Source organism: Rhincodon typus, chromosome 7, assembly GCF_021869965.1.
Source record: "Rhincodon typus isolate 14 chromosome 7, sRhiTyp1.1, whole genome shotgun sequence".
NCBI classification, from domain to species: domain Eukaryota; kingdom Metazoa; phylum Chordata; class Chondrichthyes; order Orectolobiformes; family Rhincodontidae; genus Rhincodon; species Rhincodon typus.
Genome location: NC_063338.1, coordinates 4,989,693 through 5,002,147, shown reverse-complemented (window position 1 = coordinate 5,002,147; position 12,455 = coordinate 4,989,693). Strand labels below are relative to the sequence as shown.

At 39.5% G+C, this 12,455-nt stretch overlaps 1 protein-coding gene and 1 non-coding gene across 2 annotated transcripts in view; both read left to right on the top strand.

Moving 5' to 3' along the window:
- Nucleotides 1–10,468, top strand: part of LOC125483465 (nucleolar protein 58-like) — an 11,661-nt gene extending 1,193 nt beyond the window's left edge. Inside the window, exons 2-6 of the mRNA XM_048598679.1 lie at nucleotides 1,122–1,258; nucleotides 1,826–1,890; nucleotides 2,741–2,875; nucleotides 7,466–7,611; nucleotides 10,283–10,468. Of these exons, the coding sequence (XP_048454636.1) occupies nucleotides 1,122–1,258; nucleotides 1,826–1,890; nucleotides 2,741–2,875; nucleotides 7,466–7,611; nucleotides 10,283–10,453 (654 nt within the window). The 3' untranslated portion in view covers nucleotides 10,454–10,468. The remainder of the gene's footprint in view (nucleotides 1–1,121; nucleotides 1,259–1,825; nucleotides 1,891–2,740; nucleotides 2,876–7,465; nucleotides 7,612–10,282) is intronic.
- Nucleotides 7,943–8,017, top strand: LOC125483608. Its single transcript, XR_007262553.1, has one exon. It is a non-coding gene; the product is annotated as a small nucleolar RNA SNORD11B (small nucleolar RNA).
- Nucleotides 10,469–12,455: the final 1,987 nt, after the last annotated feature.

Below are 12,455 nucleotides of genomic sequence, written 5' to 3'. Positions count from 1 at the left end.
CGGGGCTGATTTATCTATCTGTAGCTTTGCTTCATGAGTGAAAGGCAAAGAAAAATAAACCACTGTTGTCAAGTTGAGTCAATTTTATTAATTAATCATTTACATAAGATTTTGATTCTTTGCTTTCTGAAATTCATTTATACTTCTGTAAAACTTTTATCTTTGTGAAATTTGCTGCTGGTTCTCTGAATATTAAAGAAGATTGACATAAGAAAAGTTGGCAACCCTGCTGTAGACTAATTACAGTCAATCAGTTGCGTTCTCCCACTTTGTCAAAAGGTTTTCTTTTGAAATTGTTCGTTGGCTTTGTTTCCACCGTGCTCTCAGGCAGTAAGAGCCAGTTATTGCTCTGTTTTTTAAAAAAAGTGTTTCCTCGTGTTCCTTTTGCATCTCTTGCATGGAAATCTTCAAACATTGTCCCACAGTCATCCTATCGCAAATTCATGGGTTGTTTCCTCCTCTTTAATTATTTAAGCTTGTTAGAATTTTGTACATTGTATCAAATCTCTGAACTATACTCACTGATATCTGTCAGCCCTGGAACCATTCTAGTAAACCTCTGCACCTTTCCAAGTGCCATCACACCCATCCTGAAGTATGGTGAATCAAGTTTTCAATGACCTGCTTTAATAGACTTTCATAATCTAGCCTTGAATGTAACAACCAGCAAATTTGCTACATCTGACTTATGTCTAGTATTGTGAACTGCTGTACAGTTACAGTGGTGGATAGTGCTTCCTTAATTTTGATCACTTTTCAAACCGCCATATGACATAACTGCTTAATGGCCTCACTTCATTGCTGCAGACCAAAACATACCTAAAGTTTACGAAATACAATTAGGCTAAATATTCAAGTTTTCTTCGCAGGTTTGTGGGATTACATAGGGTCCCTGACTGACAAAAGTCCAAATTAAGAATGTGATTACATACCTGGGTGTAATTTTAAAGACAGGACATGGGACAGCTGCTTTAAGTTATCCTGACTTGTGAACCAACTCCAGACGGGAACTCATTCACAACCTGGTAACTGCCTTACAATCTATGTGGGAATTAGGCTTCAGAATGCTTAAATGAAGGAGAGATCACTGCTGTAATGGGGGAAACTTGTTTTGTTTTCAGGACAAGCTTAACTTGAGTTGCATTCACAATGCTGCAGTTGGTGAGCTGATGAGAGGAATTCGAACCCAAGTGAATGGACTAATCAGTGGATTGCCACCTCGTGAGATAAGTGCCATGTCTCTTGGCCTTGCGCACAGGTATGAGCCCCGTGTGCCAAAATGAAAAGGATAAGACCTATTTGCAGATTTTTAGTCAATTTCAGTTACTGTTGACAATGGAAGTTGATTAATTGCACAACCAGTTAGGAGCCACACGTGCATATAAAACGTTCAGTTACTTTAATCTGTGGTGTGTACTGTGACGCACCTCTGGGTCAACAGGGACTTGAACTTGGATCTTCTGGTTCAGGGGTAGGGACAGTACCATTGTCCTACAGGATCCTTCCTCTACAGCTGCGTGTAAACCTGTAGCAGGGTGGAACCTCTTGGAGGTAATTGCTGTGCAGAATTATCCATATCAAAGATAAGGCATTGGACAGGCTAATGCCTTTATACTATCATTGATAATGCAGAGCTTGATTGAGGCTGATGTGATATACAACCTGTTTTGGATAGATTTCAGGCTGTTGAAATAATTTGGTGCTATGTATAAATTGTATTTGGCAGAGGCATCTGCAATTCTAATTTGTAGAACCTATTTAGCTGTATTGGAATGTGATGGCCACGTGTTACTGCATAATGTGCGCATTTCTTGGTTTCTTGCAGTCTCTCCCGTTACAAATTGAAGTTCAGCCCTGACAAGGTGGATACTATGATTGTACAAGCGATTTGTAAGTTCAAGACACTAATCAGCATGCACATCAAATGTATTCAGTATTTGTACTAATATGAATATGTTTGGCTTGATGTAATTGTGGTTCACTGTCTTATAAATTACATAATGCAAACAGTTACTAGAAGGAATCTGTTTCCAAAAAATGGGAATGTCAGTATTTTTTTGTCCATCTCCATTTCTGATTATTTTGGCAGATGTATAAACCATTCTCCTCCGTTGAAAGTATTGACTGGAGTTTCTGTTGTTTGAATGGCTTTCCTACACACTACTCTGGCTTAAGATCTGAAAATGGCTCCTTGGGTGAAAATTAACTGTGAAGAGTACAATTCACAGTTTTCTCTCCATTTTGGAAATCTTGAAACCAAGAGTAGTAAAAATTTCCCTCGTTCTGCGTCTTTTTATTTGGTTTTTTTTCGTAAAGGAATATTTTTCTGTCTTTGTATGATACCATGCCTTAAGGGACATTAGGCACTGGATTTGAACAGTTTACATTATAGCACTGATTTGTGCTACTGAGCAATAGGGTGTAACAATCACTTAACTGGTTTCCCAGGAGTGACTTTGCAGTCTGCCCCATAGTTTTAGATTGGTTGAAGAAAAGCCAAAAGGCTGGAATATGTTGCTGTGCTTGTTAGCTTTTGAGTATTAGTAGTCTGGAGTGGAGAATAAAGAGCTAAAATGGTGTGTTATCTGATGTATGTTCTGTATCCTTTGCATCCAATGTTTGACATAATCTATATAAAGATGAGGGGTCAGGTTAATTTGTTTAAGAAGCAAAATCATGAATAAAAGGATAATGTGATTTTTTTTTATGCTCCTTGTTCTTACTGGTCTGTTTCCTATAGCTCTGCTGGATGATTTGGATAAGGAGCTGAACAATTACATCATGCGCTGCAGAGAATGGTATGGCTGGCATTTCCCAGAACTTGGAAAAACCGTTACTGATAACTTGGCGTACTGCAAGTGTGTGCAGAAATTAGGTACATGCCTATTATTCTTGCTTTAAGTTTATTCTGTCATGCATCCATTAAACAACTCCAGTGCAAGAGTGGGGAGAGCAAGTCAAAAATAGGAAAAGAAAAATCGATGTTGGACAGTACATTAGCAATTTGTGTGAATTTAATATGCCTAGATCCCCAGCACGAAGTGGGGCAGTAGTAGGATCAAAATAAATGTTTGATTTCATCATCATTGATCTCATTGTCATAGTTACAGATTGCAAAGTGACTGAGATTGAAAACATAAGCGTTTTAAGAAACTGGATTTAGATCATCAAACTGCAAAAAATGGTAGTAACTGATTAATATAGGGCTAAAGAGACAAAGGACCCTGTTTCAGAAAATGGAGGCTAGGAACAGTTTGGACAACCAGTAACTAGAAGGGATAAAACGAACTAGTAAGAGTTTTTCTTAGGACAGTTATTGCTAAGCAGAAATTAGATGTGCATACAACAGAAGTAATACAGTAGTCAAGTTGGATCTTAAACGTGCAGTTTGCTCAGTGCAAATTTGCAACATTTGGAGGATGTTAGAATACATTCGCAGTAGTTTTCTAATTTGTGCTGAAAAAACTGAAGTATAGAAATGACAGCTTTTCAGTCTCCATAAACAAACTGATATGGACTACTTCCTAAGGTCATTTGAAATGCTGTACAAGTATTTCTCCTATAATGCGATAGTTGCGTTTTTGTGACTTCGCACTATAGAAAATTGCGTTATCGGTAAATTGCTATATCTGTACAGCAGAAAGTTTGCGTTATCCAAACAGCATCCACTTTTCATCAATTGCATTACAACCCATTCATGTTCATGAAGTAGGTGTTATAACAGAGACACCTGTATTAAAAGATATGATCGATGAACAACAAGAATGTTGAAAAATAATTCATACTTTGCAAAGAATGATGGAATAAAAAGTTGAGAAGTGGCTATGGCAATTAGGAATAAATCAATTCAGTTGTTAATTGAATATAGTACAAAAGAATGCCATCTGCCTGTCACGTTCATGTCTGCAAGAGCAGCTGAACTGTTCTCACTTCTTTTTTTCCATATAGCCCTGCAAGTGTTTTTCAGGCTGTTACCCATTCCCTTTTAAAACTCAGATTCTGTCTTTGCCATACTCTCTCAGCCATTCAATTTGAATTGTTGTCCTCTGGTTTGTGATCTTTGTGCAAAAGTGAATAGTTTCTCTGGATCTACTGTCTAGACACCTCATGATCTTGAATCCTTCAATTGTCCCCTTAACCATTTCTTCTATTAAGGCAAATAGATGGAACTCGTCTAATCTATCCATGTTCTTGTTGTGCAGTGGTAGTGTCTTTATTGCTAGACTGAGGGGCCAGGGTTGAAGTCCCACCTGCTCCAAGGGTGTGTAATAACAGTTCTGAACAGGTTGATTAGAAATATCGGTTAAATTATAAATTGAAAAAAAAAATTGACACCTCTGGGGCCCTCTTGGCGTTGTGGTGGAGGTCTGTGGACTAGGAGACCCAGGTTCAAGTCCTACCTGCCTCAGGTTGATTCAAAAATGTCCATAAAAAAATTGAAGTCTCAGAAGGGCCTCTTGTGGTACAGTAGTCATGTGCCTACTTCTGTACTGGAAGGCCCAAGTTCAAATCCCACCTGCTCCAGAGGTGAATAACAGATCTGAACATGTTGATTAGGAAAAATGTTAAATTTAAAGGAAAAATGTTACTGAAGTCTGTAGGGGCTGTATTGTGGCGCGGTGGTTGAGTGCCTGCCCCTGGACCTAGAGGCCCTGGATCAATTTCAACATCCTCATTCTAGAGTTGTGTAATAAAATCTCTGAACAGGTTGATATTTTTAAAAAAAAACTTACTGAATGACCTCTTGTGCTGCAGTGGTAGTGCCCCTACCCCTTGGAGTGGAGACTTAGGTTCAAGATTCTACTGCTCCAGAGCTAGGTAATAACAACTTAGCGAATTGATTAGAAAATTACTGAAATTTCTGGTTCCTCTTGTGGAAGTGACACTAACCCTGGACTGAGAGACCCGAATTCAAATCCCACCTGCTCCAGAGGTGTGTAGTAACATCTCTGAACAGGTTATTAGACTAATAGGTTAATTTGTTTTTTCTTGGATGACCTATGTACTTTTTTTTGCAACACCTCTACTGCCTTCACACCTAAAGTATGATTCTCAGAATTGAACATTGTTAACAATTTGAGACTAAGCCAGTGTTTTGGGGAGGCAATGACCTAGTGGTATTATCACGGGACTGTTAATCCAGAGACCCAGATAATGTTCTGGGGTCCTGGGTTTGAATCCCACCATGTTAGATGGTGGAATTTGAATTCAATAAATATCTAGACTTAAGATTCTAACAATGACCATGAATCCCATTGCTGATTGTTGGGGAAAAATGGATCTGGTTCACTGATATCCTTTAGGGAAGGAAACTACTATACTTACCTGGTGTTGCCTACATATGACTCCAAACCCACAGTGATGTGGTTGGCTCTTACCTGCCCTCTGGCCAATGAGGGATAGGCAATAAATGCTGCCTCGCGAGCAACACCCTCATCCCATGAATGAATAAAAGTTTTGTACATCTCGATGGTAACTTGCTTGCTTTTGAACTTCTGCCTCTATTTCTCTAGAATCCAGGGTGCCTTATGATACGTGCTTTCTGAACTATCCCGCCACCTTTTTGTTTATTTGTAGAAACATGCCAGCTAGGGAGTTGATAAGCTAAGTTGGCTGGTTTGCGATGCAGAGAAATGCCAACAGCATGGGTTCCATTCCCATACTGGCTGACATTACAATACTGTCCTCACTGTCCATTCTTGGCTGAGGTTTGGCGATCCTCAGGTTAAATGACCACCAGCCCACTTCTAAAATGAGAGAGCAGCCCTATTGTCTGGTAGAACTGAGGCAATTTTGCATACCCTCAGGATTTCTATTCCTGCGTCCCCTTTAAAACTACTTGTTTTATTGCCCCCTTTCAATGTATGCCTTCAAATTTCTTCTGTCTATCTAGTAATTTCATGTTTGTAAAGACAGTTCTCTGTCACTGCATTTCTTCTGAGTTTTGTGCCTCATGTTGAAATTGTTCTGTAGGCACAAATCAAAGATGTGAATGTAGAACAGGCAAAGCACTCATCCTTACTCCAGCCCCTGGGGAACGTCCTTATAACCTTGCTGCAGTTTGGAAAAGAGCTGTTCATCGTTGTTGTTGCTGCCTGTCATTTTGACCAACTTTGATTTTTCCATCCTGTTTATTTTGGTGCCATTCTAACAGTTAAATCCTCCTACATGGCATTTTATCAAATCTCTTTGGAAGTCTACGTATACCATAACAGTAACTACTACCTACATCAATCCTCTCTGTTACTACTTCAAAAAGAACTTAAACGTGATTTGCCATTTATAAATCTATTTTCTCAATCCACATTTGTCCAAGTGGCGTAACTTATCTTGGATCATAGTTTTTAAGTCTTCCCATCATTGAAGTTAAAATGAATGACCTCTGTTTGCTATGGTTGTTTTTGTACTTTTCTTGAGTTAGGCTCTTGCTTACCACCACCTTCACTGATCTTTGTAGTAGCATCTTCCTTGGTAAAGACAGATTTAAAAAAAAAAAAAAAAAAATTGTATTCCAGTTGTGCTCACTGCTTCCATGTGTAAGTCCTTTTTAATCTCTCTAATCAACCTCGCCTTTCTTTTACAGTTGATGTATTTGTAGAATTTTTTATTTCTGTTTTGTCACCTGCCAAACTCTTGTATTTGCTTCTCTTTTTCTTTTCCCATTTCTGAAAATTTATTAACCCTATGTCTCGTTCTAGCAATCTGACATGCGCACATTTTCTTGTTTAATTTTACTTTTGTCTTTTACCACTTGAGTTCTTTTTGTTCTACCTTTCTGTCTCGTGATATACGCTGATTGTACTTAAACCAATGCCTCTTGGATGATCATGGTTTTTAAAAAGAAAAGCACTCATTTCACAATCTGCTGCAGGAGCAATTGAACCCATGTCCCCAAAGTCTTTATCTGGATCACTAGTGCAGTAACAATACCACAGCACCACAACCTCCAATTAATTCTTATTTACCTTAGCCAGATCGTTTTTATTCCACCTGAAATTGGCCTCCTTCCAATTAATTTTTTTAGTTGCTGGAAAAAGGTTGGAACCAATATCAGGCTCATAATGTGCTAACAGGACACTTCCAAAAAAAATCCTCGTGTAACTGAATTAAAATATAAATCTCTGACCTTTCGTAGATCATAGACCTGCTTCCACACTGCAGGGATTCTTCGACCCATCGAATCCACACTGACCCTCCAAAGAGCAAGCCACTCAAATCCTCCATCCCTGTAACCGTGCATTTCCCATGGTGCTGTGAGGCTGCTGTGCTAACCAGTGAGCCACCATGCTGCCCCAGTTTTGAGTTTTTAATTTGCGTAATGGTTAAGAGAATCATAAATGGATTTTGAAAATGCCTTTGTGTCTTAAAGAAGCACAATCCTTTGAATTAGAAGTAACAGAATTTATTGTAGTCTGCTAGAATGAGGTAAGATGATTTTTAGTCCATTGTGTTGATCACCCAACAGGAGACAGAACGAACACTGCTACCACAGATCTTTCAGACATTTTGCCTGAGGAGGTAGAAAATGCAGTGAAGGTTGCAGCTGAAATATCCATGGGGACAGAAGTATCTGAGGAGGACATTGAGCACATTATACACCTTTGTGATCAGGTTGGTGGTGTTGGTTATTTTGTTGAATCCTTATGTATATTTCAGAGGTATCATTTTGTTGAACTTTCTTTTTGAATGAAGAGGGTTTTTAGCTTTGTCCAAAAGAGAGCTTCATTTAGAATCTGCTGGGCTGCTTTGTGGTTTGCAAACTCTGTAAGGTTGACCAAATTCGTTCTACATTAAGCAGTCTCCCAGTGGGCAGTATCAATAAGTTCATGAAGGGTAGCCTTGATTGTACTAAGTGCTGTGATTATTTATCTCTGATACATAATCTATTTTTAAAATGTGTTTTCTTCCTTTCAGGGATGTGACCAGAGTCCCTGTCCAGCACTGGCAGCAGTGATGATTTTGTCAGTCTTGCTGATTGACTGAAGGTTTTCAGTCACTACCTCATCTGAGGCTGCCAGTGCTGAATTACATGGTCACTCTTACAGATGCACCAATGTAAGGTGCTGTATTCCTACTTTCACACTGCGTATGTTTACAAAAAGGCTTTCTGCAGATATCAAGATGTTTCTGGAGTAAGTCTGTATTGTGGTATTGTGACATGCTGAAAATCTTGTTACTAGTCTTTTTCATCACACCTACTCGAGTTGAATCTTCATTGTTCGAGCCCTGGCCTTGAGTGGCCATTTTGAATTTATGGGACTAGAAAGTAAATGTTTACCAGTTATTTACCTTTGAGGGCATTGAATGTTAACTTGTAGTAAATCATGTGACCACGCACTTATTTTTCCGTTCCGTGCAATAATCACCCTTCGCACCTGCTTTCCATTTTACTTGAGACACCAAAAACTTTTTGCTTATCCTTAAATATATTTAGCACAAAATATTGATAGCCTTTGGTAGAAAATTTCAAGGATTCATCACCCTTTGAAGAAATTTCTCCTCATTTCAGTCCTTGCCCATTATCCTGATTTTGCAAACAAAATCTTCATGTCTGAACTCATGCATTGTCCCTGGATGATTTACCAGGTGATCTTTTTGTTCAAGAGCTTTAATGTTTTCTGAGCGTAAGTGTTGGCCAACTCCAAGGCTTCCAGGCAGCTTCCTCTTAATGTATGGTATCTGGCCTCCTGGCTGCTACAGCTCTAATTTCCTCCTGATATACTGCAAACAAAATATATTGTAACTGCATTTTATTTCCCCTATTTAAATTGTAAGCAGCCCTGCTTTAGTTATGAGCTGCTATATTTTACTGTGTCTGGATTTGTGTATTGCCATGAAACTGTACAGTCTTGAAATTTTCCCTAGCTTCAGAATAGTTCCTTTTTCGATCTTTTAGTGATGGTTACACAGTCATCTTTTAAGATTTTGTTTCAAGATTGTGTTGAAGATTCGACTTCTCACACTCCAAAAGGATGGGTGGGATGAAACCATTTCTGTTTGAAATTGCGAAGTTGGCATCAACCATTCCATGGTTTGTTCTTAAGGTTATAAGCCATAAACTGAAGTAATCATGCTTAATGAATGACCTCCCCCCTCCAAACAAAAAACTTTTCATCAGATTTCTCCCCCTACAGCTTTGTACAAATCAGAACCAATGCAAATTATACAACAGGTGACAGGAATTTTGAATAATTTTTTTAGTTTAAAACATCAATCTAACAAAGATGCAGCTTTGGTAACCATGAAAACCCGCATTACTCCCTGCACAAATGTGACACTGTGTGCAATTTCAGTCTTTCCAGGTCCCTCTGACATGCAGGACCTCTCACCTCTCCATCTCAAACATTTGGCCCTCAAGTCACTTTTTGGTAGAATCTGTATTCCATCCAAGGTCTTCAGGCAGGGCTAACATCAAATATCTGAGAACCCTGTCTTGTTGGGATCATGTCAGTCCTGATGGTGCAGTTTCCATTTCAACTGACAGCTTGCATCTGGTCAAGTGTCTTGATGTTTGAGCTAAACACATTTTTAGGACTCAGATTCAGTTACTTTTAGTCCATGTGTGTATCATTGTTACAGGAGCTTATAACTCTACTTTTAGGTCCCCAAAGTCATTTTTGTCATGAGCTTTGCTGCTCGACTTCACAAATTCCCTTGTTCCTCTCTCTCTCTGCTTTTTCTTTTACGTTTGCATCTTTGTAACGGCCACCTTCTGTCGACAGTTCTCTTCTACTTGCCATGGGTAGTTTATGGTCTTAATTTCCTTCCTATTGATACTATTTTCAGATCAAGGGTCCCACGATCACATGGACCAATTTTTTTAATGTAAGAAATTGCTGTTGATTCCTTTACAATTAATGCAACTACTTTCAAAGTCCTTTTCAAACATTCATAAGAACAATGACAGATTGCTAAGACTTAGCAAATCAACTGCAGGCTCTCCTTAGTATTCAGGTTAAAGATCGTCCCAGCATGACTACATTCATTTTTGAGTGAAGCTCCTACACTGCTTTACCCTCTGTGTCCAATACTGTAATGTTAGTTTGTTCCTTGCAATCTAACATTATACATTTACTGTAACTATTTATTTCAGGTTTCTGGTGTGAATCAGTACACACTCTGAACTGGGTTTCAGACGGAGATTCAGCGCAAATCTATTGTGCTATCTTTCTGATACCTTCCTTTCGATCAAATTTTAGGAGATTTTGCATTTGTGATGTATTAAAATAGAATTTATTGCCGTTCTGTACATGACAAATTGCATTCATCCCATCCCTTCAAGGTAGTGCAGATCTCTGAATACCGCACCCAGCTCTATGACTACCTGAAAAACCGAATGATGGCTATTGCACCCAACTTGACTGTGATGGTTGGAGAGTTGGTTGGAGCCAGACTGATAGCACATGCAGGTAAGACATTTTGTGGTTGCTGGCTCACGAGTTCCACTCATTGACACCTATAATACTGGAAATGCTATTCGAACTTGCCGAGTAATTTTCCAAGTAAATTGAGAGGTCTGAGTTCAGAATGATATAACCATCCTTGTCCACAGTAGGGAGTGCCTAGGTGAGATAAAATGAGCAAACAGAAACCTATCCAATAACTGCATTTTCTGCTTGTGAGAATACGGATAAAGACTGGTGGGAAAATAGTCAATATGTAGACCGTGGCACTTCAGAACAGAACATAAGGTTTGCGTGGTAAACATAACACTGAAAACAATTTGAAAATGCACAGAATGGAAGCAAGTAGATTAACAGTTTAACACTATTCTTTATGGACAGTGCAAGGGAAAAAACTAAACATGAAGTTTTTAAAATCAGGAGAGAGAAATGGCAAAATAGAGTAAAACCTGAGATCAGAAGGACGCAGAGTATTTGTGGTCGAAATAAGAGTGCTTCATACTTACACATTGAATGTAACAAATTGAATGAATTGTAGGCGTATATTCAATTTTAAGCACGTGTCATGGTAATAATTACTGACATGGCTAAAAATGACTGGGATTGGGGCTAAATATGTCAGGTTATAAGGGTTCTTTTAAACTCATATCAGTCAAAGGATGTGGACATTGTTTTCTCGGAGAGTAGTTATTGTTTATCCCTAATTGGCCTTGAAGATGCTGATCTGCCACCTAGAACCATTGCAGTTATTTAGTATAGATACACCCACAATGCTGTCATGCTGTCAGGATTTTAATACAGTGAAGAAACTGGCAAATTTCCAAATGAGGGTGGTGAGTAGCTTGGAGGGGAACTTGCAGGTGATAGTGTTCCCATGTATTTACTGCCCTTGTCCTTCTAGACGGAAGTAGTCATGGAGAGCATTCCCTCTAATTTACTGAATGGGTGCATGAGACTCTGAGGCCCGTGTGTGACTGCACCATCTGGAATCAGAAAGCAATGCTGCAATCGGTATGCACAGAACATTAGAGTCGCTGCATTCACGTGGAGGAAGTGGATGTGGTGCTATTCATTTGGGCTGCTTTGTCCTGGATGGTGTCAAGCTTCTTAAGTGGTGTTGGAGGTACACCCATCCAGGCAAGTGGGGAGTATTCCATCACACTCCTGACTTGTGCCTTGTAGGTGGTAGGCTCATTCAGGAGATAAGTTAGTTGCTGCATAATTCTGAGCAGTGGCCTGCCCTTGAAGTCAAAATTATATGGCCAGTCAAGTTCCGTTTCTATTTAATGGTAATTTCTAGGACGTTGATCATAGGGATTTGGTGATGGTATAGAAGAGGGCTAGATCATTTTGACAGAAGGGTTAGGGCGGCAGTGGTTAGCACTGCTGCCTCACAGTGCCAGGGACCCAGGTTCAATTCTGTCCTCGGGTGATTGTGTGTGGAGTTTGCACATTCTCCCTGTGTCTGCATGGGTTTCGTCTGGGTGCTCGGTTTCCTCCCTCAGTCCACAGATGTGCAAGTTAGGTCGATGGGCAATTTAGCACGGCCAATGGTGTTCAGGGATGTGTAGATTAGGATGTGTTATTCAGGATGGGTCTTGGTGGGCTGCTCGGAGGTTAGTGTGGACTTGTTGGGCCGAAGGGCCTGTTTCCACGCTGTCGGGATTCTACATATAAACAATATGCATTTAGTGGCACTTCTAAACTATGCAGGGGCACAGTGATCTGGGAGTTCATGTACATAGATCTTTGAAGGTGGCAGGATACAGTAAGCGCAATTAGTGAAATGTAAGAGAATATTCACTTCATAATAGCAATATTAGTACAAAAGTGGGGAATTTAGGTTGAACCTCTTTCAAACCTTGATTAGGCCACAATTGGAATATTGCAACTGGTTCTGCTTGTGGCAATTTTGGAAGGATGTGCGGCCCTTAGGGAAAAAATGCAGAGGTGCCAAAACGGCTTTTGGGTTTAGGGATTTTAACCCCAAGGATAGGTTGAAGGTTAGATTGTTATCCTTGGAACAAAGGAGTTTGAGGGAAGTTTTGATTT